The sequence below is a fragment of the Pyricularia grisea genome (assembly GCF_004355905.1).
Source record: "Pyricularia grisea strain NI907 chromosome Unknown Pyricularia_grisea_NI907_Scaffold_13, whole genome shotgun sequence".
Lineage (NCBI taxonomy): Eukaryota > Fungi > Ascomycota > Sordariomycetes > Magnaporthales > Pyriculariaceae > Pyricularia > Pyricularia grisea.
Window position 1 is genome coordinate 159,621 of NW_022156725.1, and position 25,899 is coordinate 185,519.

The window sequence follows — 25,899 nt, forward strand, 5'->3', positions numbered from 1 at the left end:
CCGACAATCACCAATCACTTATCTTTCTTCTATGGGGACACTAACACACCACCAGAAAAAACCAGAGAGAAACTGCAAAGTGGGTCGGGGGAAAGCCAAATAACAGGGGTATTAGGTTGGGAATTGTCACGAAAGCGATCCCAAAGAGACAAGGCTGCAATATAGGGGCGATTCTATTCGAAGATCTAAAGCTAAGTCTCAAGAAAGAAGAAAGGCACGCAGTGCCAATCGCGTGCACGCGCCTAAGCGAATACACAACAACGAACCCTAGCACCTTGTCACGTGGGGTGGAGTCACGGTTGGCAGTCGCCTAGGCACGCCACTCCGTAACAGGTGATACCTTCATCTACGTCGTGTCAAGCTAAGAACTTTGTTTGTTTCCTTTCTTCTCCTCAGAGTAGAATCTTCGTCGATAGGTGCCGAATGAATAGCTCCCGTGCTATGCTTACCCTGGCCGTGACACAGCGTGCAGGCTGGTGAGATCGGTGTTCGGAAGGGTACGGGGCCCACATACGACGCTTTTTATGGCCATTTGCCGGGGCTGAAAAAGCAACAGGCCCAGCTAGATTGCTGGAGTTGTTCTCAGAGTGCTAGTCATATCGTTAATTCAACTGCGTTGGCGGCCACGGTTTGCCTCGGGTCGGGACATATTTGCAAGGTCCCCTTAATCGCGCTGCAAGTGCGGCATCCTAGGTAAACATGTGATGTCGAGGGTATTTCAGGCGCAGAAATCGCGGAGGGGAAAACATTCCACGCGAGGTGAAATCCAATTTTTCATCTGAAAAGACGGGTGGTGGGATTTGGATGGTCCAGTTAAGACGAGAGTGCCAAGACTTTTGCTAAGGTGCCATCGGTGGCTTGAGGGCACAAAAAATATTCCTCACACTGCTTACATAGATGAAACCTTATTGCGTTGTTGGCACTGAAAAAATGTCTGATATTCGTCCATCAGACTAGATCAGAACATTTCTCAGGTCTAGATCCTCTCGGGTACTTGATAGCCAATTACATGAAGCAAACTTCATTTTGAATTCCACTCACAAAACTCTCAGCTAAGCTCATGCCGCCCAGACAGTCACTTTCGACAAACGCAAGGTACCTTAGGTATTTACAAGCTAGAGACATTTCGGCGGCCAGTTCACCTCGATTGTCGGCGGTGTGTTCTCATAACTAGTAGTTTCTGACACGTCACCTATCGAAATGTTGAGCTGACTCATCCATAAGATTTTTTCTCACTCAACGGAGAACCTTGTGGGACACCTTTGGTTTCCGGCCTTATCTTGAGAAAGATAAGTCGGGCACAACACTCAACTTTGCCTTCAGATCTAGCTATCATAATGACTTCGAACACTTTTGTTCTCACAAGAGTTGTAAAGTAACCCGGGGAGCATGCTTGCCGTTTTTGTATAAAGAATTCAGTGCGTGCCACCGTACTGTTACGACCAGACAAGTTGGGCCAGTACCAGGAAGGCCAGGTGGGGTCACACCCCTCCTGACGACACCTGCCCAGAGAAATCACCGACCGGCAGAAAAGGATTACATAAGAGAGCCGTCACGTGACACCACGTGACCATCCAGGAGTGATCTCTAGTGATCTGTGGAGATCAGGACTAACGCCAAGGGAAGTGATCTCAAGTGATCTGTGGAGATCAAGAGAGATCACACTTGGAACATAGTCTATATAAGGCACGCTCATTACCATGTAGATAGATTCGATTCTAGGATTGCTTAGCAGCAATCAAACTCTAGTTAACCTCAATACTTACTTGAGAACGATCATAACTTCACCCCCCAGTCATTGAGAACCCCCAGTTACCCAGCCAGACGCTCAGTTGCTTCAACCCACTGTACTTTACCATAAGAACAGGTTACCCGATACCTTGATCGTAACACGTACCAACGGTCTCTGACTTTATTTAGTAAGTATCAAGCAGAAAACTCAGACACTACTTTCACCGCCGTTCTGTTACCCTGTGTTTTCCAGAATCAGTTAGCTTCCCACCACCAACGCAGAATGTCGAACACAAAGGCTGCCATGTTTTACCTTGTGAACCATGTCTTCCTTACACCTTGTCACCCGAGGGAGACAATTGGAAAGCAGCACATGATTTGACGCTGCAGTCAACCCTCTTGGCATCCATTGAGAAATTCGAAGCGCATGTTGCGCCTGGTAGGCGTGCTTTGGCCCGCTCGGCGGCAGCAATGATTCGCCGGATGACTCAATTGCAGGATGAAAATGGGAACGTTCATTTGGACAACCTTGAGCGCATTCTGAAGGCAGTGGGCCAGTCTGTTATATAGCTCTTTGAGTCAAGGCTTGGGATCAACCCATGCTGATGATTACCGCAGGCACCGGAGAAGCCGTGACAGTCCATATTGTCTGTCAAAACGCAGGTGTCGTCATTAGCAGGCATGAAGACTCTGTCTACATTGAGTACTTCGAGCTTTCTCCTCTAAACTCGGCTGTGATGAAACCCTCGGGCAGACTTCGCCGTTACTTTCCTGGGGCCGCTATGGCAATGAGTTCGAAAACCTTCTGTGACAAACAGTTTCAGAAAACCTTGGCTTCATTTTTATAAAATCTCAGCCACCAGCGAAGTCCCGATATATTTTTGTATTGGATCTAAGCTCATTTAGTTCAAGGATGATTTGCGCTTTCGGGTTTGATAATCCTATTGTTTATTGTGAAAAAGCTACGCGTTGAAAAAGAAGGATGAAGCTGGATATAACTAAAAGTTGCCAGGGTACTGATAAACCTCAGAGTTGGTTTCACCGGAAAAGTGCGCGGGCTATTGTCCTGCGCTGGGTAATGTACATCCACGTGATAGTTTTGCCTGGCATATAAGCCCCAACGAAATTAGATGCAAATCATGTCTAGGATCGCTTCCATACAAGCGCCGGTTTCCGCCCTCGTCTTTTGTACAGAAACGAAAATATAACCTCCTAGCAGCACATGCACGAAATTTGGGTTTTCTCAACAAAAAAAAGTTTCCATCTCATTTGTGTGCTTGTTGAATTTAGGCTGATCTTCTGCATATCAAGTAGAGACATTTTTTTGGTGTCCCTTATGGGGTTTTTCCAGGAATGACCGGAGGGTTTGCTAAACATGTGATAATCAACTATTCAACTGTCGATAAAAGTTGACGGAAGTCATGCTAAGCTGCCAAGCTTCGGTAGTCAATCTAGTTTCGTCTGGCAGTCAATAGACTTGTACTGCTACTACTTCTGCTACCTTTCAACCCCGAAGTATTTTCAAGCTTTCACACTGCGATATTTTTTCATTATGTTAGTCACAAATACGGCTTTTACCTACATGGTGAACCATGTTTTCCTGCCTCCCAAGCTCCCTGAAGGAGATGATTGGGAAGCCAGCCACAGCAAGGCACTGCAGTCGAACATCATGGCGTGCATCGAGAAGTTTGCGACCTACGTTACACTTGGCAATCGTGCGTTGATGCGATCTGCAGCTTCAATGATTCGACGCATGACCCAAGCCCAGAACGAGCATGGTTATATACACTGTGATAAGCTCGAGCAGGTCCTCGACGAGATCGGCGAAAATGGTACGCAGATCAGGTTCTTTATTGTCGCTTGAAGGTCCATTCCAACGCTAGAACTGAGCCACTGCAGTCTCTGGAGAAGCAGTCTGTATCAACGTCGTTTCTCAAAACGCCGGTGTTCTAATCGGCAGACATCAAGACTCGGTATACGTCGAGTCCTTCGAGCTGTCACCACTCAACTCCGCTGTCATGAAATCGCCTGGTAGGCTTCGCCGCTACTTTCCGGGGCCTGCCATGGCCATTGAGCTGGGAGCGTTTCGTGACCGGGAGTTCCAGAAATCTTTTGCAGAGGTTCTGCACAAGCTTTGCCACCAGAGCTGCCCCGACACTCGTCCTCTGGTCAAAAAGGCCGGACAACTACACGAGGAGACACGTGACACCGTCGACCCAGTGTACGTAACCGAATTCATGACTGCCTTTTTGGGGCCTGTCACCAAGCATGTTGATGACATCACGCAAGGAGTCTGGAAGAACACACGTGACGAAATCATGTGGCACAAGAGTTTCATGCCCTGGCGCCGATCGCCAGTGTGGCTGCTTCTCCGGGTCTCGCTACAGCTCCTTCTTGGCCACGAAGCAGCGTCGACATCCCAGGCTAAATGCCTCTACAAGTCATTGATGCTATTTTTCACTGCCTCGTTGCTCATGGACGGTCTTTTTCACCAAGACCTGTCTAGCGACATGATCGAGATCATGAGGTTCAAGGTTGCTCGACGTAAACATAAACTACTTGCTGCTTTCCAGGGTGAAGTGGAAGAACAAGTAATTTCATTCGCAGACAAGGCAATGACTGACGCCGCTCGAGAGTTGATCAGCCGTCAGCGTCCTTTTGTTGCAAACAAAAGCCCCGACAATAAGCTACGTCGCCTTGAGTCGGTCAATTTTGTCAATGACACGGTTTACAGGTTGAAGAACCTTGACGAATTTATTAAGTCCATATCAGACCGGACTATGAGCCTGGATAGAGCTTCTTTCTGCCCGCCCGCGTACATGTCAACTTTCAGCAAAGGCTCATTGCCTGATCTTTCTGGATGGTCGACTTTCGATATTCATGGCTATACGGCCTTCCGTCTTGCAGAGGTCGAAGCATGGGTTTCTGACCACCTGGATGACTGGTTAAGCCAGGCCATGATAAGTGAAAAGGCGTGTTCCGAACTCTCTGACCTGATCACAACCTATGAGAGAATCGCTACATCGGTTTACAAAACAAACTCCGAAGGAAGGTCAATCATGGTACTGGTCCTGATTGAACTCTGGGTTGCTTGCGACAAAATAGCAACAGGTCAAATCCCACTGCTGGAGCAATATGACCTTTGCATTCCTGCAGGACTGTTCGAATCCTTCCTGCTGCCCTTCCGTGAACAAATGGCCAGACTGAACAGGGTAGAAGAATACCTCGAAAGACGGTGTAGGGCAGCCGACCAGTTGCTTCCTTGTATTCTCAGCTCGTTTGGTGACCCCCAGTCCTTTGCCGTACGCTTCTACAGCCAATCGACCCATCACCAGAATATGCTGGTCGAGATAGAGTCCAAGGCTGCAAAGCAGCGCAGAGCGAAGATCGCCGAGCTTTCCAAAGTTCAGGCAGAGTATCGGCGCCTTCACAACCTTTTCGAGTCAGAAAACTGTCGATATGTCGAGCTGTTGAACAAAAACGGTCGGCCGTACACAACCCATTCGCGCAGCTGTTCCAGATGCTCGTACCAGAGGCAAATGAAGGCTTTGAATATCAGCATTCACGAGTGGCCTCTGCCGCGGAGCAAAATGAAGGCTCAAGCAACTGTATTCGAACTCTGTGTTCCCGTTCCTTTTTCAGAATGGCGGGACATTACCACTTTTATCCTCCTCGACGTGCTGAAATGCCAGTATGGGAAAGTCAGCATTGGACGACAGGAGCAAAGCCTCGGCACGTACCCGGCCCTGTCCGAGTTTCGGGCACCGTCTTGTGCCGATCAACGCATCGGTCTAGAGTCATCGACCAAGCCCAGCGCGAGAACACACCGAGTAAGGAAGCCTGTGCCGAATCTCGAAGTTGACGACGTCTGCGTTAACAACGGCCTGGAGTATCATTACTTTGATCAGAGCTGCTCGGAGTACGTCACCAGAATACAAGTCACACAAGACTTGCCAAAGCTGTGCACATTCAAGCTCCCACCGGAATCCAAGGTGCTTGAGAAGTACCTGTTCCGGCCCAGCATGTGCCCTGCCGGGCCTGTTCCGAACGCTGCCATCGCGAACCAAGCCGAGTGTCCCCCTCACCTGTCAATAGAGGAGTACAAGGGTCTCTGTTCCATCGTCGCAGGCAACAAGATTCAATGGCAAAATATACTTCTGCAGTTGGCGATGCCCAGCGTCAGCTTCCGGAGGGCAGAGACGGGCTGCACGGTGCTCCAGGCGATGTACCAGGCTGGTCCGCCCGATCATAAAAAGACAACGCTGCGGCAGAGCCACTCGATCCTTGGTAATGCAAAATTCTGTGCCGAGTTTGTGGTCCAGCTGCGGCTGGCCACAAGGCGTATAAAGCAAAACTGGGAATCGGCACCGGCCCTGGCCGTCTTTATATCCGCGGCCACTCGAATTCTTTCGCTCTCTAGCGACGCGCAGGTCCAGGACTCCTGCTTCGAATTTCTTGCCGAGGCTCGCCAGACCGCGTTTGACTGGCTGGAAAAAGTACGCGCTAAAGAAACATGCTCGGTGAATTCCGGGGAACCTGAGATGGAACTCAAAGCCAGGTCGGCCGAGATTGCTCTGATATGCACCGCGACATTTGACGTCGAGGAGCCCTACTTTGGGCGCCTGTTGACAGACGAAGAGAGCGCATCAATTTTGCTACAGTCCTGCACAGCTGTCCAGGAGTGCCTTGACCATGACAAAACTAACTCACCATCGGATCTTCGATGGAAGAGGCTTTGCCATCGGGCTCACAGGATCCTTTCCCGATTGACCGTTTCTGGAAAGAGCAGCGCGCTCGACAGGGCCATACACTCGGCCTGGCCGGCATACAGTGGCGGCACTGGGTGGAATCCAGTATCCGATACTGCATATTACTGGCTCGAGACGTCGACCGAGTCGGTTTGCGGCCGTTCGCTGGCCGTCCATTTCAACTTGCTGACCGCGGAGCTGCTCGTGAACGGGTCTCCGCTGTCGCGTCTTCCCAGCGACTGGGAAAGCCATCCCACTTACCGGACGCTCTTTGGCAACCAGATCTTGGACGTTATGCCATCAAACGTTCCGGGAATGCGGTTTTCGGTGAAGAAGGCTGTATCTGGTTATGTTTTGAACCTTGGCCTTCAATCATCCGGAATTGGATCTGAAGATGAAGACTTGATCATTTCGGCCAAGAGGCTCAATGCAGGACCGGACGCCTCTATATATCATCTGGTACCGGCTAGGGTATTCAGAAATAAGTTACCTGAATCTTTTGTTACCGGACAGTCTCACTGGTATAATGATGTGAGGAAGTCGATTGAGTTCTGCCCAAAGTCTAGCCCGTGGGAATCTCTAGGCCTTGGCACAGGTTGGACCTTGGCACCATTTGACGGTGACGAATGGAGGTTACAGACTTTCAACTATCAGCTGCTTTCACCGCTGAGCTCAACAGCAGAAGCTGTGGGCGCATGTCTGCAGGCAATTGAAGACATTGAGTACATGCACCTGATGCTCGAGGAGAGCACTGGAACGCTCAAAATCGAACTCCCTAGACTTGATCTCGGATTCCGTCTTGCTCCCGGATCAACAGGGATGCAGTCTGTCCAGTTTCGAGGCATGCAAGTGGACTCGGATCAGTCTTTGGGCACTCTTGGTGGGCTAGCCAGCAAGCTCCTGCTTACCAGCAAATCAAGAGAAAAGCGGGCTGTCATCATCCCGGACGGACATGTGGGATGGCGAGAGAGCGACCGTCACGTTATTGTCGACATAGCAAAGGGCTCTGCCTCTCGGACTCACTTCTACGATATTGACATCCTACTCGGCCGACTGCAAGACAACGGAAGTCTCCGGAGCAAGCTAAAAATTGCTTACCTCCACGGCATCACATCATTCACCATCCCAGATCCCCTAACCAGCTGCACGGGCACAGAGCAGGCCTTGTCAATCCTCCAATCATCTGCCGTAAAGTCCATGTCGTCAAATCTTTCCGAGGATGACGTGCAACTACTCGGCAAGATAAGCCGCCTGACACCTTCGAGGCAGTTCTACCCCAGAGACCTCTGCGTTATGCAGGAGGTGACGTGGCTTCCAGGGTTGAGCTTCCTGTCCCAGCCTAGCCACTATCACGTCGAGGCGATGGGGATTTTGGAGCATGCGGAAGTGCAGAGCACTTTCTGCACGAGCAGCAGGACGAAGGAGCGCATGCGCGACTCGGTGAAGCGCCTAAAAGAGGCGCAAGATCTGGACTCGAGCCTGCTGTTGCGAGACATGGTAAACACCGCCTGGGTACGAGTTTCTGGCTTTGGTGCCGACAATTTCACCACTCAGCACGACAGGACCTACGCCAGCAGAGACCGGGCTCGGTTCGAACCTGGAGAATACGATTGCTTTGCCATGTCATCGGCCATATACTCGGGCGAGGCAGTTCTTGCGAGAGAGCCCGGGAGTGAGCTGCATATGCGGCTATGGAATCTCTTTGAGAAATTTGGCCCAGTCTTGGGGCCAGATCAAGCGCGGCCTTCATCTCATTTAGAATTTGATGCTGCCTGGCTACGAGATCTGCCCGCGGCCTTTGCACAGCATTGGTGCTGGATGCACAAGGTACTGAGCTGTCAACGCTCTGAATTTACCCGATTCCAGCTCATGTCATGGCTTTCTGCCATGGCGTTTGCGGCAAGAAAGGCTAGGAATCCAAGCATTCAAGATCACGGGCTTCTCCAGGTGTTGCTAGCATTCGCTCTAGTTCCTGAGATGGCGCAGATTATCCCTCCTTCTGTCCACAGGTTCGACGTCGCAGAAGGTTATCAGTTCGACAAAGATGTTTCCAGAGCCATAATTCGCGATTTCCTCCGGGGCTTCGGCCGTCTTTCAGAGTTGGATACCCCACGCAATCTTGATGAGACGAAAGAGGAGTACGATGAGCGGCGCCGAGACAGATTCGAGGAGCGTCAAAGCGAAATCGTGGAAGACTTTATCAGAAACTTGCGGGGGCAGTGGCCGTGCCGGCAGCCGGCCATCGCCCCACATTTACTGGACGAAAGCGTAACCAAATATATCGACATTCGGTCTGCTGGAACAATAATTGTGAAGCAGTTCCACACATGGTACGACAACCTTCTTTTCTTCAGATATTTGGGTGCCGTAACCAAACTCACGGCCAGTCAGCGAATTGTCACTTTCGCCAACATCGCGAGGCCGAGTAGCGCAGTCGTCCCTCACAACTATGATGGGGTCTGGGAGGTCTACACGACTAGGGGAGGTTTCATCTCAGTTTCCCAGGTTTTTTCCCAGAATCAGCCCCTAACCGCTCCATTTCGATCTCGTCACGTCTTAGATATGCCTGAGACGACAAAGACAGCGTCAAACAAAGCCCACTTGCCTGGAGGAAATTTCCGCATTTGGGAGCTTGTGAAGAGACTCGAGTCACAAGCCGTGTCAGACTTTCAAAAACGCTATGCAACAGATTTGAAGGGAAGCATTCAGGCCCTGGAATCCAGGTTTGCCGGTCCGACAGCCGGTCTATCTGGTAATGATTGTGCGCTTCTGAAGACAGAGCTTGAATCATACAAAGCGACATGTATTCGCCACATGAACTGGTTACTTTCCATCTTGGAGGCTTCCATCGGTATCGATGGTGACCCAGCGACTCAAGCCACCAGGCCCCTGCCGAGAATCTCGGGCAAATTCTTCATATCTCAGCTTGCAGCCGACCGATGGAAACTGCTTCCGGACGCATGGAAAGAACCAATCGTTGAATACGGCCTGGCGATACACCAAGTCCAGCGGGCGGAGAGACTGTTGGCTTTGGCGTCCCCCGAGCGGCAGCACGAGCTGACCGCTGAACTCAGCGACCCCGGACATAGCAACTGGGACCCTTTAGAGCTGCCGCTGGTGCTTTTGATGGAGATCGAGACAAACATGACCATCCGGGCGATCCAGATGTGTATAGCCAAGGAGATGATCAGTCCTCCCGGGCACCAGAACGCCTCCATGCAGCTCAACATGGGCGAGGGCAAATCATCAGTAATCGTACCTGCGGTGGCCGCTATCCTAGTCTCCTTGAGGGAGAGCCTGGTTCGTGTCATCGTCGGGAAACCACAATCGAAGCAAATGTTCCAGATGCTTGTTGCAAGACTAGGTGGTTTACAAAACGTCGTCGTCCATCGGCTTCCCTTTTCACGTGATCTCCGTCTGGGCATCGACGATGTGGCCACAATATATCGGTACCTGAAAAACTGCGCCATCACTGGTGGTATCTTACTGGTCCAGCCCGAGCATATTCTCTCATTCAAACTCATGGGCTTTGAGTGTCTCGCGAACTCGGAAAGCGTAGAAATGGGCCAGTTGCTCTTGGAAACACAAGGAGATTTTGACCGTAACTCGCGGGACATTGTGGACGAAAGTGACGAAAACTTTAGCACCAAATTCGAGCTCATTTACACAATGGGCATCCAGAGGCCGCTGGCGTTCAGCCCGGGGAGATGGTTGCTTTTGCATCACGTCCTCGATGTGGTTCGGCAGGTCTGTCCTTCTCTGGTCCACGAAATGCCTCGGGCCATCGAATATTCTGACCAGCATGGGCCTAGCTCATTCCCATTCATCCGGATCCTGGGAGGCAGTGAGACTCAGTACCGTCTGGTGTGCGCCGTCGCCCGGCAGATTTGCCAAACCGGGTTCGCAGGTGTGCCCATAGCCCGTCAGGCTAAGGCATCACAGGAGGCCATATATACTTACCTCACTGAGCCTAAGCTATCAGCCGAGCAGATAGCTCAGGTTGAGGACCCTGAAAGGTGCAGCTTGTGGACCGACACCATCAAGAACTCGCTGCTTCTCCTTCGCGGCTTTCTCGCCGGTGGCATCCTCGGGTTCGTTTTGGGACAGAAGCGTTGGCGCGTCAACTACGGCCTCGACCTGGAACGAAGGCCCCCAACGCGTCTGGCTGTGCCATACAGAGCGAAGGATTCGCCTTCCCCTCGCTCTGAGTTTTCGCACCCAGAGGTTGTTATTTTGTTGACTTCATTCAGCTATTACTACGGCGGTCTTGGCGATCAAGATTTGTTCCATGCGTTTGAGCATCTCCTCCATTCTGATCAACCCAACCAGGAATATCAAGAATGGGTCAGAGGTGTCCAGGATCTCTCTCCTGCATTTCAACACCTCGAAGGCATCAACATCAAGGATCGCTTCCAAATAACCACGCAAGTTTTCCCAGCACTGCGTTACTCCAAAGCTGCCGTCGACTATTTCCTCAGGAATGTCGTGTTTCCGAGATTTATGAAGGATTTCCCCAGCAAATTGACCGCCTCTGGGTGGGATCTCGGCGCTGTCAAATCCCACCCTACAACTGGATTCAGCGGCACCAAAGACTCGCGGGAGCTTTTACCGCTATCCGTCCAGCACCTCGACCTGAAAAATCAGCAACATATCGACGCCCTGGTAATCGAGTACCTGCTTCAGGATGAGACTGAAGTTATGCTGCTGCCCTCGCGCGAGGAGACAGAGACTGCGGCAAACGACGCGGAGCAGGTGCTGACGGCCGTGGTGAATGCGTACCCAGACGTTCATGTCATGCTGGACGTTGGCGCGCAGATTCTGGAGCTCAACAACCTCCAAATGGCCAAGCAGTGGCTAGAAATGAACAATCAGGTGGCGGGCCTTGGGGGAACCGGCCATACCAAAAAGCAAGCCTGCGTCTATCTCGACGACCACGACGAACTCAGGATCGTCGACCTCCGCGGCGCGACCGAGCTTCTGCAAACATCGCCATATGCTCAGCTGCTCGATCAATGCCTGGTCTTTCTCGACGAGGCCCACACCCGCGGGACGGACCTTAAGCTTCCGGTCTACTACCGGGCTGCGGTCACGCTCGGACCAGCACTAACAAAGGACCGACTTATTCAAGGTAAGATTTACTTTTTTTCAGCATAAAAAATCGGGCATTTTCATTTAGAGACTAACACATGCTACAGCCTGCATGAGAATGCGGCAGCTTGGCAAAGGCCAATCGATTCTATTCTGCATTCCTCCAGAGATTCAGTCCAAGATTTTGCAGCGGAGAGGCCCGGACCGAGACAGCGCCACTACCCCAATAGAGGTCTCTGAGATCATCGAGTGGTCGATAGCTGAGACGTGTATCGATCTCGAACGGTGCGTTGGCTTGTGGGCAGTCCAGGGCAAGCGGTTTGCCCACCAGCAGCACCTTTGGTATGAGATAAGCGGGGGAAGCAAACTTTCGGAGGACGGGAAAAAACGACAAACCAAGCAGTGGGCCGAGAAGTTCCTTGAGGACGAAGCGCGGACCATCCAAGACCTGTACCGTCCTGGCCCTCGCCTGCCGACGTTGTGCTGCGACGGACACGCTGACCATGATGGCGTCAACCTCATTGAGAAGCACGTGGCCAAGTTTGAACGTAGTGCCGACACGTCGTCGGCGACGGCACTGCAGGAGGAGCAGGAGCGAGAGCTGTCGCCCGAGATTCAAAAGGAGATGCAGATCCAGAGGCCCCATCCGGCTGATCCGGCCGAGCACTCGCTAGACCCGGAAGTGGTGTATTTTATTCGCACAGGCGTCGTCCGGAAGGGTGCCATCCCTTCGGCCTTTTCGCCGGCCTTTTCGACGCTGTCTTGCACCACGGCCGCCGCGCACCTGACCGATATGGACGAGTTCCCGCAGAATCTACTCGTGACCAGGGACTTTGCCCGCACCATCAAGACGAGCGGCCACGAGGGCAGAGGAAGCGAGAATAAGACGGATCAGTTCCTGCGCCCGGTGCAGTGGGTCGTGACCAGCGCCGGCGGGAGGCCGAACGACGGCGGCGGCGCCGTGGCGACAACCATGGTGATCATCAGCCCCTTCGAGGCGCAGAACCTGATCAGCGAGTTCGAGACGAAGCACCGGCGCGTCGTGCTCCACCTGTACGCGCCGCGCGTGCTGCTGGGCTTCCGGCCGCTCGACGGGCTCCGCCTGTACACGACCCCGGCCCTGTCGGACGGCTGGGCCGTGTCGCCCCGGCTGGTTCTACAGCTGAACCTCTTTTCCGGGCAGCTGTATTTTAACTCCTTCGTAGAGTACACTGCCGTGTGCGACATGCTGGGCCTGGACTGGAGGGGTTGTGCCGGCAAGCAGGAGCAGAGCGTGAGCGGCGTTGGGGCCGACGGCTTTGTCAACCCGGTGTTTAGGTCGACCGACCACGAGACCGGCTGCACGTTTAGGCACAGCCCTGTCGGGTTTCTGAAGGTCTTTTTGAGCAAGGTGCGCCGGGACAGTAAGGGTATCGACAGGACCCATATTGGCAAGATGTTGGATGCGGTGCTTTTGACGGAGAAGGACTTTGTAAACTGATAGCTCGGGCCGGCCTTGTACCATCAAGAACTTGGCAAAATAAGGTATTGAACTATCCCACGACTGAAAAAGTGCCGTTTCTGTCGATGCAGGGCAACGAACCACCACACTACGAAAGTGGACCTGATTTCCAAAGAGCGCCAATACCCCAGACCACGCAGGACCGACAGCTGTGTGTCAGCATCCGAATCTCCTATTTTATAACACGCGCTCAGAGTGACTGCACGGCCTTGACCCTTGCACATGTATTCTGGGAATCAAGACTATCGCAGGTGATTTTCCCAAAACATGTGGAAGAACTCTATTGAAATGTGGGACGAGATGTGCAATCAATCTCCTTGAAAACCACCCCAACACCAATACGAATCATACTAAGTTTTTGACGGACTGGATTGAAACCACTTTCGTACGAGTCGAACACCCCAATCAAAATACACGCGATAATTTCTTCTTTAGACAGCAAGCCGAGTGCGGTGGCGACAAAAGAAAACTGTTTGCAATCTGTTCCAATACAGTTGAACTTCACGTTTGAAAAGTTTGGGTGCATGGACCACAACACCTGCAGGTGCTGCACCCTCTTATGTTGAGTCGATCACATGGTTGACACGATTGGACGGCTATTCTTAAAGCGGGGTTAACTTCCGCCTATCAACTCTTTTTTTTCGTATCCCTAAAATGTTCCTAACTCCAAGTTTCTGTCCTCCAATCCCAGTTTTGATCATGCATGTCCCGAACACGGGTGGTAACACGCTTGCATATTTTTTTGTCTCCGCTTTGATGCCATACACTGGCTAAGAGACGTAACTCGACGAAAAATTCGTAATTTTTTTCATCTGATATCTATGGATGTTACCAGCCTCGCTTGCGTTTAACGTTGGTAATTTCCTTCTTCAGGGTAGCAAGGAGCGCTGAAGTGGCGATGTGGCTGGACGTAAGGCTTCTAGCCGAAGCTTAGCTTTGATTAATTGCTGCCTGAGCAGGTTGTAGACTGTTGCCCACCCCGCGCTAGCGAACAATAAATACCTTACTTCCGAAGTATCCGGTGGAAGCTTTATGGTGTATATTTCATACCCAACACACCAAGAACTTCCACCAGCTACTGATGAATTGGAAAGCGGGGCAAAACTGCCAACCTACTGAGCAAGGATATCTGCCATAGGGCAGATTTGGTGGCTCAGAGCTTCCCTGTGGAGGTCTCCTATCTGGTATGCTTGTAACAAAAAGGAGCAAGGGCTGGGTTGACCTTCCTCTCTACGCGATGCCTCAACCCTGAGCTTCAGGTAAAGAGATTGAACATGTAGGTTTCATGTCACTGTTATCTTTCCCTATTTTCTTGTACGAGAGATGCTTCTTTTACATTGAAAGGCTGAAAAGATTCGCATTAGCGAGTACAAGTATGGCGGCTCATCATATTTTCGAAGTGCTTCGTTTCGCCTCTCCTTTCATTCGGTCTCATGTTGCGTCATCTTCTCGGACATAGGTGCAGAACTTCTTTTCTCAGTAATGGTTGTCTCGCCCGTAGCGATAAATCCACTCTTGGGGTATAGAGGGTCCGACAGACGATGTGCCAACTGATGATCCTCGCTCGTCGTGTTGGGACATAGAGTCTGGGACGTGGCAACGGAAGGGGCGCGACGGTCGCATATTCTCTTGGTCGGGGACTGGTCAACGGTCGCGGAGGGTAACGTAAAGTCGAAATAAGATTCAAGCAAGACATGCCTAGCAACATATTAATGATCGAATGTTTCGAACAGAGCAGGATCAATTGTGCACTTACCGGTTGGGTGGCCATTTCTGCCTAAGAGGACGCCTGGCGCGGTGGACGTTGGCCATGCGGAGCTTTTTGCGGCACATGTTGCGCGTCGCGCTGGTTGCAGAGTTGGAAATACAGTAAGAACCCGTTATCGATAAGATAACCCAGCAATTTCCAAAGTTACACGTGAGGACAAGGGTCTACACCTTAGTACACGAGCCCTTTGATATTTTTGATTAAGCAATACAAGGGATTTGGGTTAGTCAAAGATATTGGCAGCGTCTGTGTGAACCGGCAGCGAGCAAAGGGCTTGGCGATTCACGTCCAAAGGAGGTGGTCCATCACACGTGGTGACGCGACCGAGAGCATAGGTCCGTGCATAGGCCGATTGGTTAGTTCGGGCGTTTCAGGCAGGTTACCCCTCGCAACGTGCGTACGTAATACGACTTCAGTCCGATCAAGGCCGCAATTACAAACATGCGGGTTGCGACACGAATGTCCGGATCGCACCATGACTTACGCCCATACGCGTCATGGATGAACTAACGAGTATAGAAGAGCTGAAAAGGCAGCTGCGAGAGGCAGAGCAGCGCGCGGGCGTGTTTCGGGCAATAGTGGAAAGGTTGACGGTGCCCTCGCGCATACGCATGGATTTAGCCCTCGCCAGCAGGTTTTGCCAATGGCTCCTGCTTCTCGCATACACCTGCCGCACCTCGTCGAGCGTCGGAATTACCGAGTCCTCGGCGGCGAATATTGGATCGGAAGAAGACGAAAGGCACGCGGACGAGCCCGAGCCCCATTTTGAACCATTATCGCCATTTGGGGAAACGCATTGAGGATTCATTTGGGGCTGATTGTAAAGCTGTTTTCCCGCCTGTTAACGCGAACGAAGGCAACGCACTTATTGCTCGATTTTGTTTGGCGGCGTTATTTAATTATTACTGAGAATAAATTATTGATTGGAAATTTAAAACAAAAGTCAAGGCATTGATTTTGGGGCCTCTTTTGTAGCAAATACATCAATCAATCAATTGCATTAACGTTGGGTACCCCCTAACCGCACCCCCCTAACAACCGCACCCCAAAAATAACAACACTTTTATTTTTACCCTCGAACCTCTATTATAAATATCTCCATGAATTCTCTGTCTTTTGCATTACTTTTTTTTACTTTCTTTTCTTCATCTTCAAAATGAAAAAAATATACCAAAAGTCAGCTTGTCTCGGCTATTAACGACGTTAAAAATGGCGAATCAATTACAAAATCCTCCCGAAAATGGGGTATACCTATGAGCACCCTTCGAGGTCGTTTTAACGGCGCCAAATCTAAAAAACAAACAAAACAACTATTCCAAAAGCTTTCACCGGAACAGGAAAAGCATTTAGCGGATTGGGTGCTTGCCCAAGCCGCTTTAGGCCTTCCACCAACGCATCAAGAATTACGCTTTTTTGCCGAACGAATTCTTCAGGCCGCCGGAGAGACAAAAGGCCTTGGAAAACGTTGGATAGCCCGGTTTTTGGCTCGTTATCCAATCCTTAAGACCCAAAGGCCCCGTCGAATAGAAAACGCCCGGGTTAATGGGGCTACCACGGAGGTAATTAAATCTTGGTGGCCTTATATTACCAACCCCGTTATTAACGATATTAAACCGGAAAATCGGTGGAATATGGACGAAACCGGTATAATGGAAAGTAAAGGATCTAATGGTTTGGTATTAGGCCTTAACGGGATCCGGCCGTTACAGCGAAAAGAGCCCGGAACGCGGGGTTGGACGAGCATAATCGAATGTATATCGGCTACGGGGGTTACCATACCTCCCCTTGTTATATTTAAAGGAAAAAGCGTACAGCAACAATGGTTTCCAACAGATTTAAGCCCTTTTGATAATTGGCAATTTTATGCAACCGAAAACGGGTGGACAAATAACGAAACGGCTATCGAATGGTTAAAAAAGGTGTTTATTCCGTATACCCAACCTTTAACCCCCGAAAAGCGGTTATTAGTTCTCGACGGCCATGGATCACATATAACGGACGAATTTATGCTTCTTTGCTTGCAAAGCAATATTCAACTCATATTTACCCCCTCATTCGTCACACGTTCTTCAACCATTGGATCTATCGGTTTTTGGGCCGTTAAAAGAAGCTTATCGACGTTAATTTGGATTTGTTAGCCAATTTTGCTGTTCAACAGTTAGTAGAAAACGAAATTTCCTTTTTTGTTATAAAATAGCCAGATCGAAAGCATTTACAACAAAAATTATCCAATCTGGGTGGCGTATAACGGGGTTATGGCCGGTGAATTTGGTTAAACCACTTTTAAGCCCTTTTTTGTTAGAAAATAGCAACGCCAACGTTATAAAAAATAAAAACAACGGTTTGCAAAGGGATAAAACACCGGAAAGCCCAACCCAAAAAATTAACAACCCGTCTTTACTTATTTGGAAAACCCCTAAAACGACCGGAGATATCCGACTTCAACTGCAAAAATTTTCCCAATCCAACAAAACCAACGCTACTTCACGTCTTTTATTTGAAAAAATCCAAAAAAGCTTCGAAACGAAAGATACCCTTTTGGCTAGCGCCCAGCAAAAAATCAGCTTATTGGAAGCACAATTGGAGGCAATACGGCCGGCTAAAAAAAGGAGGGTGGTTCCGGATCCAAACGAGCTTTTGGTTAGTAAACAGAACATTATTAGATTGCAGGAAAATGATATAGAAAATTTGGAACCTTCAGCTGATGAAGAAGAGGCTAATGAGCCGGAAAAGCCTGAAAACGATTGTATTTTTGTGCGTTGATAGTTTTATATTTAAATCGATTTCCGAAACGCGGAATTTTGTTGTTAGATATTTGGGCTGCCAGAAGTTGGGGGTGCCCGAAGTGGGGTACGCAACGTTAAGCTACACAGAACCGGCTCTTATGCTTCCTTCAACGATGTGTTGGCGGATCTATCAGTGGGGAGCAGCAGTAGTAGTAGTAGTAGTAGTAGTAGTAGTAGTAGTAGTAGTATCTATTAACGCCGGGCCGCGCGGAGCGCCGGTACCACCGGTTCTCCGCGCATGCAGCCGCACGTGGAGCATCACGGCGCGCTATCTAAGTTTACATAAGTCTATATAGCGGATCGATCGTCACGGGCCGGGCCCGGGGCGATGTAGGGGTGGGTGCCTGCTGCGGCCCTGCAACTTATATTCCTGCAGAGGTATGACCAGCCTGCGGCGCCTTCCGCCGTCTGTTCGTGCGCACCGTTGCGCGCGGGGGTGTCCACTAGGGCCGGTTCGATGCGCTTTTAACGCGGAAGGAGAGTGAAATGGCCAGTAATGGCTACGAACTCCTCAAAAGCCCGCGGGCTTCCCAATGTCTTGTATAGGTACTCTTGTCTGGTCTGCGTGTTTGGCCGCTGAGTCGGGCCGTTGGACCACTTTTTCCATAGTTTGACACTGTTTGGGCAGTGGACCAAATGGTCTGGTGCCGTGGAGTTATCGCACCAAGCGCATTGCGTTTTTGCGCCCTGGTGAGCAAACAGGTCGTGGTATCCTCGAAAGTCCCCGTGTCCTGTCCGCATAGCTAGGTAATGCCCCAAAATCCGCCGGGGTAGCCCGAGTTCGTTTGGTTCCTTCGTTGGGTTATATTCCAGTTTCCACCGGTCATATGCATCTGACCTTTTCCTGGCCTGCCAACATCGCGCGCTGGCCTCTCGGGCTGCCTTCCGAAGCTCGGATCGGATGCCGCTGACGGTCGCGCCTTGCGTGCGAGGGTCGGTGTCCGCGGGTCCTTTCGCGCCTTCGTCCGCTAGGCGGTCTGCTTTCTCGTTCCCTTCGATTCCTTCATGCCCCGGGCACCATCGTATGCGGACGCTAACGCCTTTGTCTTCCAATTCCTCCGCGAGTTCGTGGAATCGGATATATGCCCATTGCGAGGACAGCGACGCGGATCCTCTCAGGCCCCAGATAACGGAGACGCTATCCACACATACCCATATTGTGTCTCCTGGGTTCGCGTCGGCTGCCTCGAGGCCGCGCAATGCCCCGACCGTTTCGGCGTCAAAAACGTGGCATGGCCCGCCCAAAGCTGCTGAACCTTGGGCCGTTATCTCGCCTTTGCGATATACAACAAACCCGTATCCCACCAGGTGGCCTTGGCTTTGATCAAACTGTTCGGAGCCGTCGCTAAAAACTGTCATGTCGTTAGGCCCGAGCTGCTTTGCCCACCTTTGGAAATTCTTGGCTGCTTCCCTCTTACTTTTCCTTCCTGTTGGGTCTTTGCCCGATCCGGGGGTGTACCGGGGTGATGACAGCTGAGTGGGAATTAGCGGCGGGAATACCATTTCGGCGTCGAGCAGTTTCGAAGCCCGTGGTTGGAGATGACCGGCATTGCGGCCCCGTTCCAATAAATGTCTAAACTGTCGCCTGTATAACGGATGCAGTTTGTCCGCCAACCGTAATAGAAATGCGTATTTTAACCGGTGGTGTTCCATAGCGACCTTTGCTGACGGTAACCCGGCATCCCTGAGGATGGAGGCTGTTGGGGCGGTTTTCCAGACCGGGAGGACGGCTCTAGCCGCGCAACGGACGTTTAACCGCCATTAACAGGCCTTTTTGTCTTTTCCTTGGGTCGTACCACGCCTCCGCTGCGTATGATACCGACGATAGGACGCATGCTACTGCAGCTTTTCGCAATGAGGCAGCTGGCGGGCCGTATTTGACTCCAGCGAGGCTGCGGAGATCCCGGGCCACTACCATGGCTTTGGTGCTTCTTTCGTCAACGTGGCGGCGGCCCGACAGTCTTTTGTCGAACCAGAACCCAAGTCAGCGTAGACCTGGAACAGCAGATATTGCAGAAGTGTCTGGGACCGTCGTGATAGGTTGGATTGTTTTGTCGTTTATTTGCATGGCCACGTCCTTTTCTGTTCTGCTTCGGGTAATGTGGATCATTTCCGTCTTTTCCGGTGCGAACGTGATCTTATGCTCGGCTCCACTCCGATACATTTCACCCATTGCATTTTGGAGCTCCTCCACATTTTGCCGTACCGATGGTGAGGTCCTCCAATTTAAGATATCGTCTGCGTATGCGAATCTCCACCGGCCTCCGGCTTTTACCAGGACCGCCAAATAAACCGTATAGAGAACGGGTGACGCCGAAGACCCTTGCGGTGTGCCGCACTCAAGGCTGCTATATTCGGTGGTTGCTGCCTCCAAATGAACCCGAGCTTGACGATCTGCTCCCGTTCCTCCTGTCCGTCACAACCCTCTCAAGGTTGGGCACCCAAGTATACACCCGGCGCTCCAACGGCATAAGATAGCCAATGAGCCACAGCAGTCTAAGGCTGGTAGCATCACTAACACAAACATTCGCGATCTGCCGGCAGATATCCTCCACCGCGCTTCCGTAGTCGATAATGTTGAAGCGGTCTGCGTCCGACGAAATCCCAATGAGCGCAAAAATGTGGTCGCGGGTTTCACCACATTCAAAGTCAAGTGTAGTTGCCAGGTTGTACATCAAGAGCCTCTTTGGGGATTGCTGAATCGTCCCCAGAAGCGTAGCTCGCGCCAGCTGGATCGGCGGAACCTTGGTGCCGGAATCCAGAAGCTCAAGGAAGTTGCAAATAAGCATCTCCCCCTGAGTAGGATACGCTTGAAGAAATCTTAACCAGAGCGCCAGTGTTGACCAGTCAAGAAACTTCCTGCCAGCGGCTAGCAGTGGCTTCCGTGAGTGGAAAAGCTCTTGGATGATCCACTTTCGTGTAAACCAAGAACACTGAAGCAAAACCGAGATACACCGATAGGCATCCTCTTGATTGATGGTGGATGAGGCTGTTACCTTGGTGAATATCGTTTGGAGCTGATCCGCGGTGAAGTGCTCCATAGGCTTGGCTGCTGGTAGCGTACCGGCCGTCGACATCTGGTTCACTGACTCGCAAATAACCGCTTCAAAACTGAACAACCAGCCAAAGGCCAGGTCGATCTCGCTCGACTCTTGACCAAGCCAAATAATTGTACATTCCGCTGCAGCGTAGATGTCTCCCATCATCCTGACCTGCTGGTTTCGCTCGGGGATATCCTCCTGATTAATGCAGAGTGCATCCGCCTAAAGAAAAATGTCGCCGTCGGGCTGTCGTAGATGCCGTAGGGCACTGTATAAGTTTGTCCTGACCTGAAAACTGAGCTTGGAGCAGAGGATTGTTTTCCCCATCTCTGAGGTGCCCCATGCGTAGGAGAGTGCCAAGAAGACTGGCAATTTATGAAATGATGCATGGAGGAGTTCACCCGACAGTTCGTCGGCCTCTTTGCCAGCAAAAAGCTTGAAAATGCGGATTTGGCGAGCCGCCGAAAGTGCCGTCTAACCATCCAATATTGGCTTGAGGTCACGGCACACTTGGGCTACCGGTATATCTTCCTGCGCAAAGATCACAATGATTGCAACCGGGCTCGCAGACAGTGCAATCCCGGGGACCAGGAACTCTCCTCGGGATAAAGCTTCGATACAGCGGCCTTTTAGATTGATATCACCGGGTGGTGAACAATTCGCAAGCATTCAGTTTGGGTTAATGGCGCAAGGGCCAGAGTCCGACCTCCCAGAGTTCGTGAAATGGTGCTGGAAGCAACCCCTCTGGGCCTCGAGGGGCGGGACGCTCCAGGGGCAATAACTCTCCCGCCGCCATCTAATATTCACCGATCAGGAGGCGCTGTGGATGTGTCAATGCGACTGCTACAAGGGTCGGGTCGCCCGCGAGTATGCAACGCCAAAAGGCCCGGAGGAGAAGTGGTCCCAACCCAGCAGGCTGTTGCCCCATCCAGCCGTTTAGCGGGTTCGAGCACCACCGGCCGAAGGAGCTCGACATCATGCTGCAGAATAGCAAGCTCTACAGCGACGTAGTCAAGAGATACAGCAGCAGGAGGCTTACTTTTGCGGGCGATATCCTCCGCGCGCTCCAGGAGGCCATCAACGCCCTTTCCCATCTTCACCGCCCCTGGCCGACGCGCTTTGCCCTGCCGATCCCGACGTTCCCGCTTGAGCTGGGGTGGGGCTGCAGGCTGAATTATGGCTTTGTGGCCGAATGTACGCCGCGCGATGTGGACGTGGCCATGCGGTCGCGGTGGCAGTTCCCATCGTGGTCGTGGCTCGCGTGGAGAGCGCAGATCTTTGAGACTGTGCGTCAATGACCCAAACCTGCATTAGCAGATGTTCGGTACAAGGGCTGGAAAATGATGCGAAATGGATTCCTAATTCGACCTCCTGCGCAGGGCTGTTGATATTTAGGTTGCATTAGCCAAGAGACGCGAATAGCACAGGTGCGCCCAGGTTCCAGGTCGAGGTAATGACCAACAGTATCCCTGATGCCCAGGTCGCCCAGATTAATCCGCATTCGAAGCTTTATCTAGACAGACCTCGGCGCGTGGGCTAAATACTTCTCCAGGCTCTCGAGTGCAAAGTATTGGCAGCAACAAATTTGCATCAGGAATCACCCAAGAAGCGCTCCCTATTGGCCCTAGAGAAGGGTTGCTTTACATACAAAATTCGTCGAGAGACACAGTGCATTAGAATGGTTGGATCGGGACGCAAGCATATTTGCTGATAGACACTCTGCATTGTATCCTTCTTTGCCAGATGTTTTGGGAGCTGCTAGATATCAAGCGAACATTAATAGAATAGCGGCCCATGGGCCATCGGCACGGCACACCTTGACCGGTTGGAAGACCGTTTTGGACCAGGCAGAACAGTCGGACGGTAGTAAGACATAATATGGGGGATCTTTTTGCAAGGGATGTGTTCCTATTGGCGCACATCTCATTACGTTTTTTTTTTACAGTTTCAGCGCCTACAAATTATTTCGACAGTAGGTATCCTAGTTGGGATTGCCAAGCTGTTGCAACACGATTCAAATTCACTGTGCTCTTTCTCAGCCCAGTGCACCTGTTTGTCTGACAAGCTAGGCGCACTACGTAGAATCGTGACAGCCGGGTGCACTTGATTACCAACCGATGTGAAATGTCCAAGTTTTGCGAGAGGTGAGAATGAAGGGAAACCCCCGACAGATTTTGGCGGAGCCGACCCCGCGATTAGGCGACAAACGGTCCAACAAACAACTGACACGTCCTGCCAAGAAGCATGCATGCAATTGCGTAATTTTCAATCCATGGTCTACCTAAACCGGTTGGAAATCAATCCCTTAGGGTCAACGGAATCCCGAGTCGGCCTTCCTGCTTGTCGCGGGTGTTACGTTAGCTTCGAACGAATCTAACTGGCTGTTTCCCCGACACCCATGCCAATACCACATGTGTCAAAGGCGACCAACATGTGCTTTTGCCCAGAACTCCCAACAAATTGTGCTCATGCGCCTGGAATGGTGGTTGCTTGATTCACTTACAATATACATATGTTACTGCAATACCCTTTTTGAATCTCCTTCTCAATGGCTGCTCCTGCAAGAACCTCGCATCTGCAGACGTCTGTCTTTACCATAGTAGGTTCCTCATGCAGGAGGCCCTCTATTGCGGAGGCAAGCAATCCATTGTAATATCAAGATAGCCCGAGGCACCGAAGGGAAAGAAAATCTATTCAGCATACAGCGCATGGTGTTAAGCCTACGGAAAGTAATATAAGACACTTGTTTACCGACAACTCCCCGCTGGCTAAGTGCCAGTCGTATGCATCCTTTGCTCACTAAATTACGATGACTGAACCGTACATCGTCGATCCTGATGGCGACCTTTTTCTTCTTCTGGTATATTATCCTGGGAAACCTTTCGCACTATGAAATCACAATGATGATGCTTCACCAAGTTCATTGGACTCCTCATCTGGATACGCTGAATTCGAAGCCAAGGTTTCATCGAAGCATCTGGCGCTAGCTTCACCTTATTTCAACGCAATGTTAACGGGGCCTTGGCTTGAAGCCGAGAGTCGTGTAGATGGATCGCGTTACGTGAAACTTGACCAAGAAGAGGGATTTGACCACGAAGCTTTGGGGATTGTATTGGATATCATTCATGGCAAGACCCGAAGGACTCCGCGGTTTGTGGAATTGGAGATGTTGGCAAAAATCTCGGTTTTGGTAGACTATTTCCAATGCTACGAGCCTTTGGAGATCTTTGTCGAGGTTTGGGCCAAGGAACTCAGCGATCCGCTTCCAGCTTTACTGGACAGAGACGTTGTTTTCTGGATCCTCATAAGTTCGGTTTTTCACCAAAAGGCGATATTCGAGTCTGCCACACGAATAGCAATCCTGCACGGGGCTAGTCCAATGTGGACTTTGACGCTTCCCATAAGTGTCAACATAATTCGTAAGTTTCACGTACACTTTCAAAGTATTCATGGCTAACCGGGAAACAGAAGCAATCAATGATCACCAACAAAAACTAGTCGATCAGATACTTGATATCTTACGACAGTTTGTTCAAAAGTTGGCCAAGGACAACACAAGCTGTACAGACGACTGCAACTCAATGCTACTGGGCGCATTGGTCAAACAGATACCTCACAATTGGCTATGGCCCGAGCATCCCAAGCCATTTAGTGGCATCAGTTTTGACGGGATAAAGCAAGCTATATACCAGCTCAGAGTGCCGGCTTGTCAATCAACATCCTTGCAAGCGGAACAATACGATAACTCCTCTAAAAGATATGTCAAAAAGCACAAGTTACGAGGGTTAGATACGCTCGAGGAGCGCGACGACGGCTACGACTGTCGCCCTAGAAACAGCCTTTTTCCGGAGATCGAAAGACTGGAAACTTTATTTTCCGGTTTACAATTAGAGAATTGGGTGGACAGTCGAAACCCCACTTTGGCAGCGCAAAATTATGACGAAGGTTTGGCACAACGGGTGATTTAGGTATGAGACAATTTTGGCTTGGACAAGGTTGACAAACATTGCCAGACAAGGGATTTGTGATTAAAGGAAAATTAAATGTCGTCCCAACCACCCGGCCTTTTGTTCTTTTGTGACCCTTCTGGCTTATAATTGGTTCGCCGTGACCTTGATTGGAGGTGATAATCAGGGATTTCCGCTTCAACGACTGTTAGGGTCAATCGGTACCAAAGACGTTCACAGAGCACGGGCGTTGTTCGTGGCACTCCATAAGTCTTATGGGAAACAGCGTAGTATTCGTTGGTACTAAGCTGTCAGTTCTGTCTGTCTCTTTATTCTACTGGTGTAGGGCGAGAGGGGAAAGGTTCCCCTTATATATACACGCAGGAGATGATCTCGCGACTCAGTTACCCGGCTTTGTACTCCGGTAATCCCTCCCTTAGGTTATGGGGCGGGAGTGAAGCCGGGCCCGATTGCATCGGCCGGATCAACTATCCTTCCGTTCGCCAAGAGCCGTGTGAGTTATCTGATGGGACTGGCATTTGCTATGAGTTTTGACCATCAAGAGAAATCGCACAGGACCTGGTTCCTCCCTTTGCACAACCGAGAGAAGAGCATTGTACCATCGTCATGCTACCCCAAATTAATTCGTCCCCCCTGTAAGCCCAACCCGTTGTTGAGCGATTAAGCGATTACTACCTATTTGCGAGGCATGACCCGCTTGGATGGTGCCCAGGTCGCTTATGCGGGGTATGAATTCCCCACCGCTTTTGTTAGCAATCTTGGGAATTCCGCTAGCTGGGGAACAGGCTGTAGAAGTTACCCACACCCCCTCCCTGGATTACCAAGTACAACAGCCCTAATAGATTTTTAACAGAGGTCGGGCGGGGCGGTCGAGACAACGAGATCGACTTTCCGTCCGCGCTGGACCGCGCCATTAAGGGCCTCGCCACCCGGGGTCAGTTCTTTGAGTGTGGGCCATACATCTGGCCAAGGGGCTTCCTAAAAGCCTGCCGGGACTGCCATGCCTTCATCGACAAGTATGTGACAAGACAGCGAGCCGGCGCGCAAGCTGCAAACTAGGACTCTCCGCCGCCGCGGACGACGACGACGACAAGAGAACCTGTTAGTTCGCAAGAAAGTTCGCAAGCATTGTCCACATTGCTGCCATCCATTAGGTTGACCGGATGTTCCAAGGTAGCATCCCGGTCATGAAGGTACTCGGCAGCTGGACCTACGCATATCCACGAAGCAGCAAGGGCGAAGAATATTGTAAAGGCCAGTAGGAACGA

General features: G+C 51.0%; 8 protein-coding genes across 8 annotated transcripts; 5 read left to right on the top strand and 3 right to left on the bottom strand.

Annotated features, from left to right (window-relative positions):
• Positions 1-2,330: 2,330 nt before the first annotated feature.
• Positions 2,331-2,939, top strand: PgNI_12529 (uncharacterized protein; the record flags this gene model as incomplete). Its single annotated transcript, XM_031132476.1, has 2 exons — positions 2,331-2,523; positions 2,926-2,939. 2 exons carry the CDS (start codon positions 2,331-2,333, stop codon positions 2,937-2,939), a joined length of 207 nt encoding a protein of 68 aa, XP_030976016.1.
• Positions 2,940-3,283: 344 nt separating this feature from the next.
• On the top strand, positions 3,284-13,047 carry PgNI_12530 (uncharacterized protein; the record flags this gene model as incomplete). The annotated part of the gene is made up of 3 exons (XM_031132477.1): positions 3,284-3,563; positions 3,631-11,607; positions 11,675-13,047. The coding sequence occupies 3 exons, from the start codon at positions 3,284-3,286 to the stop codon at positions 13,045-13,047; spliced, it is 9,630 nt and encodes a 3,209-aa protein (XP_030975986.1).
• Positions 13,048-13,784: 737 nt separating this feature from the next.
• Positions 13,785-15,644, bottom strand: PgNI_12531 (uncharacterized protein; the record flags this gene model as incomplete). Its single annotated transcript, XM_031132478.1, has 3 exons — positions 13,785-14,766; positions 14,825-15,000; positions 15,321-15,644. 3 exons carry the CDS (start codon positions 15,642-15,644, stop codon positions 14,490-14,492), a joined length of 777 nt encoding a protein of 258 aa, XP_030975996.1. The 3' UTR covers positions 13,785-14,489.
• Positions 15,334-15,636, top strand: PgNI_12532 (uncharacterized protein; the record flags this gene model as incomplete). Its single annotated transcript, XM_031132479.1, has 1 exon — positions 15,334-15,636. The coding sequence occupies one exon, from the start codon at positions 15,334-15,336 to the stop codon at positions 15,634-15,636; it is 303 nt and encodes a 100-aa protein (XP_030975987.1).
• A 2,443-nt stretch (positions 15,645-18,087) lies between the features above and the next one.
• Positions 18,088-19,125, bottom strand: PgNI_12533 (uncharacterized protein; the record flags this gene model as incomplete). The annotated part of the gene is made up of 1 exon (XM_031132480.1): positions 18,088-19,125. One exon carries the CDS (start codon positions 19,123-19,125, stop codon positions 18,088-18,090), a length of 1,038 nt encoding a protein of 345 aa, XP_030975997.1.
• Positions 19,126-19,970: 845 nt separating this feature from the next.
• Positions 19,971-20,828, bottom strand: PgNI_12534 (uncharacterized protein; the record flags this gene model as incomplete). Its single annotated transcript, XM_031132481.1, has 1 exon — positions 19,971-20,828. One exon carries the CDS (start codon positions 20,826-20,828, stop codon positions 19,971-19,973), a length of 858 nt encoding a protein of 285 aa, XP_030975988.1.
• Positions 20,829-21,210: 382 nt separating this feature from the next.
• Positions 21,211-21,961, top strand: PgNI_12535 (uncharacterized protein; the record flags this gene model as incomplete). Its single annotated transcript, XM_031132482.1, has 2 exons — positions 21,211-21,377; positions 21,478-21,961. The coding sequence occupies 2 exons, from the start codon at positions 21,211-21,213 to the stop codon at positions 21,959-21,961; spliced, it is 651 nt and encodes a 216-aa protein (XP_030975989.1).
• A 1,709-nt stretch (positions 21,962-23,670) lies between these two features.
• On the top strand, positions 23,671-25,690 carry PgNI_12536 (uncharacterized protein; the record flags this gene model as incomplete). The annotated part of the gene is made up of 2 exons (XM_031132483.1): positions 23,671-24,082; positions 25,485-25,690. 2 exons carry the CDS (start codon positions 23,671-23,673, stop codon positions 25,688-25,690), a joined length of 618 nt encoding a protein of 205 aa, XP_030975990.1.
• Between the last annotated feature and the right edge of the window lie 209 nt (positions 25,691-25,899).